The 810-nt window shown below is 40.4% G+C and overlaps 1 protein-coding gene across 1 annotated transcript in view; it reads left to right on the top strand.

The window, feature by feature from the left end:
- Positions 1–496: 496 nt before the first annotated feature.
- SARC_03057 (hypothetical protein) overlaps positions 497–810 on the top strand; it is a gene marked incomplete at its 5' end in the record, with an annotated part of 1,642 nt that continues 1,328 nt past the window's right edge. Inside the window, one exon of the mRNA XM_014303172.1 lies at positions 497–693. Within this exon, the coding sequence (XP_014158647.1) occupies positions 497–693 (197 nt within the window). The remainder of the gene's footprint in view (positions 694–810) is intronic.

Below are 810 nucleotides of genomic sequence, written 5' to 3'. Positions count from 1 at the left end.
ATACGGGCACTATCTATCTAGTTATATGGGCAGTATCCATCTATTTATATGGGCACTATCTATCTATTTATAGGGGCACTATCTATCAATTTATATGGACACTATCTATCTATTTATATGGGCACTATCTATCTATTTATATGGGCACTATCTATCTATTTATATGGGCACTACCTATCTATTTATACGGGCACTATGTATCTAGTTATACGGGCGGGTCCTCTGATCAGTCGCCGATGTAGCGATATCCCATACTTTTACTTGAGAGACCCCACACTTCCGCATGGAGGTACGTGTACTTTGATATCAATTTAAAATATCACACACGGCTCCATCTTTTTCTCGCATCAATGAGGGTGACCTAATGCTTATATGTCGCTATATCACACCGTCATGTCGTTAACCACCAACTCCCGTGTCGTAAACCACCAACATCCGTGTCGTAAACCACCAACACTCGTGTCGTAAACCACCATCGCCCGTGTCGTAAACCACCAGACGTGTCGCAATTCGGATTTCTTCGATGACCTGGGCCACGGCTTCGACAAGATCTTCAGCGGCGTAGTGAACTCACAGATTGAAAGTTACAAAACATCATGGACCCGTTGTCTCAATTACCTACTAGAAGAACCATTGGACTCATCACTCAAGTTCAGCAAGAACGTCAAGGACGACATCAAGGAGAGATTCAAGGTGTGGCTGTGCATCTGCGAGGGAGTTGTTATGCATGCGCATATATGTGTATATGTATATGTATGTATATATATATATATATATATATATATATATATATATATATATATATATATA

This window comes from Sphaeroforma arctica (assembly GCF_001186125.1).
Source record: "Sphaeroforma arctica JP610 unplaced genomic scaffold supercont1.148, whole genome shotgun sequence".
NCBI lineage: Eukaryota > Ichthyosporea > Ichthyophonida > Sphaeroforma > Sphaeroforma arctica.
This window is presented reverse-complemented; position numbering and strand designations above follow the sequence as displayed.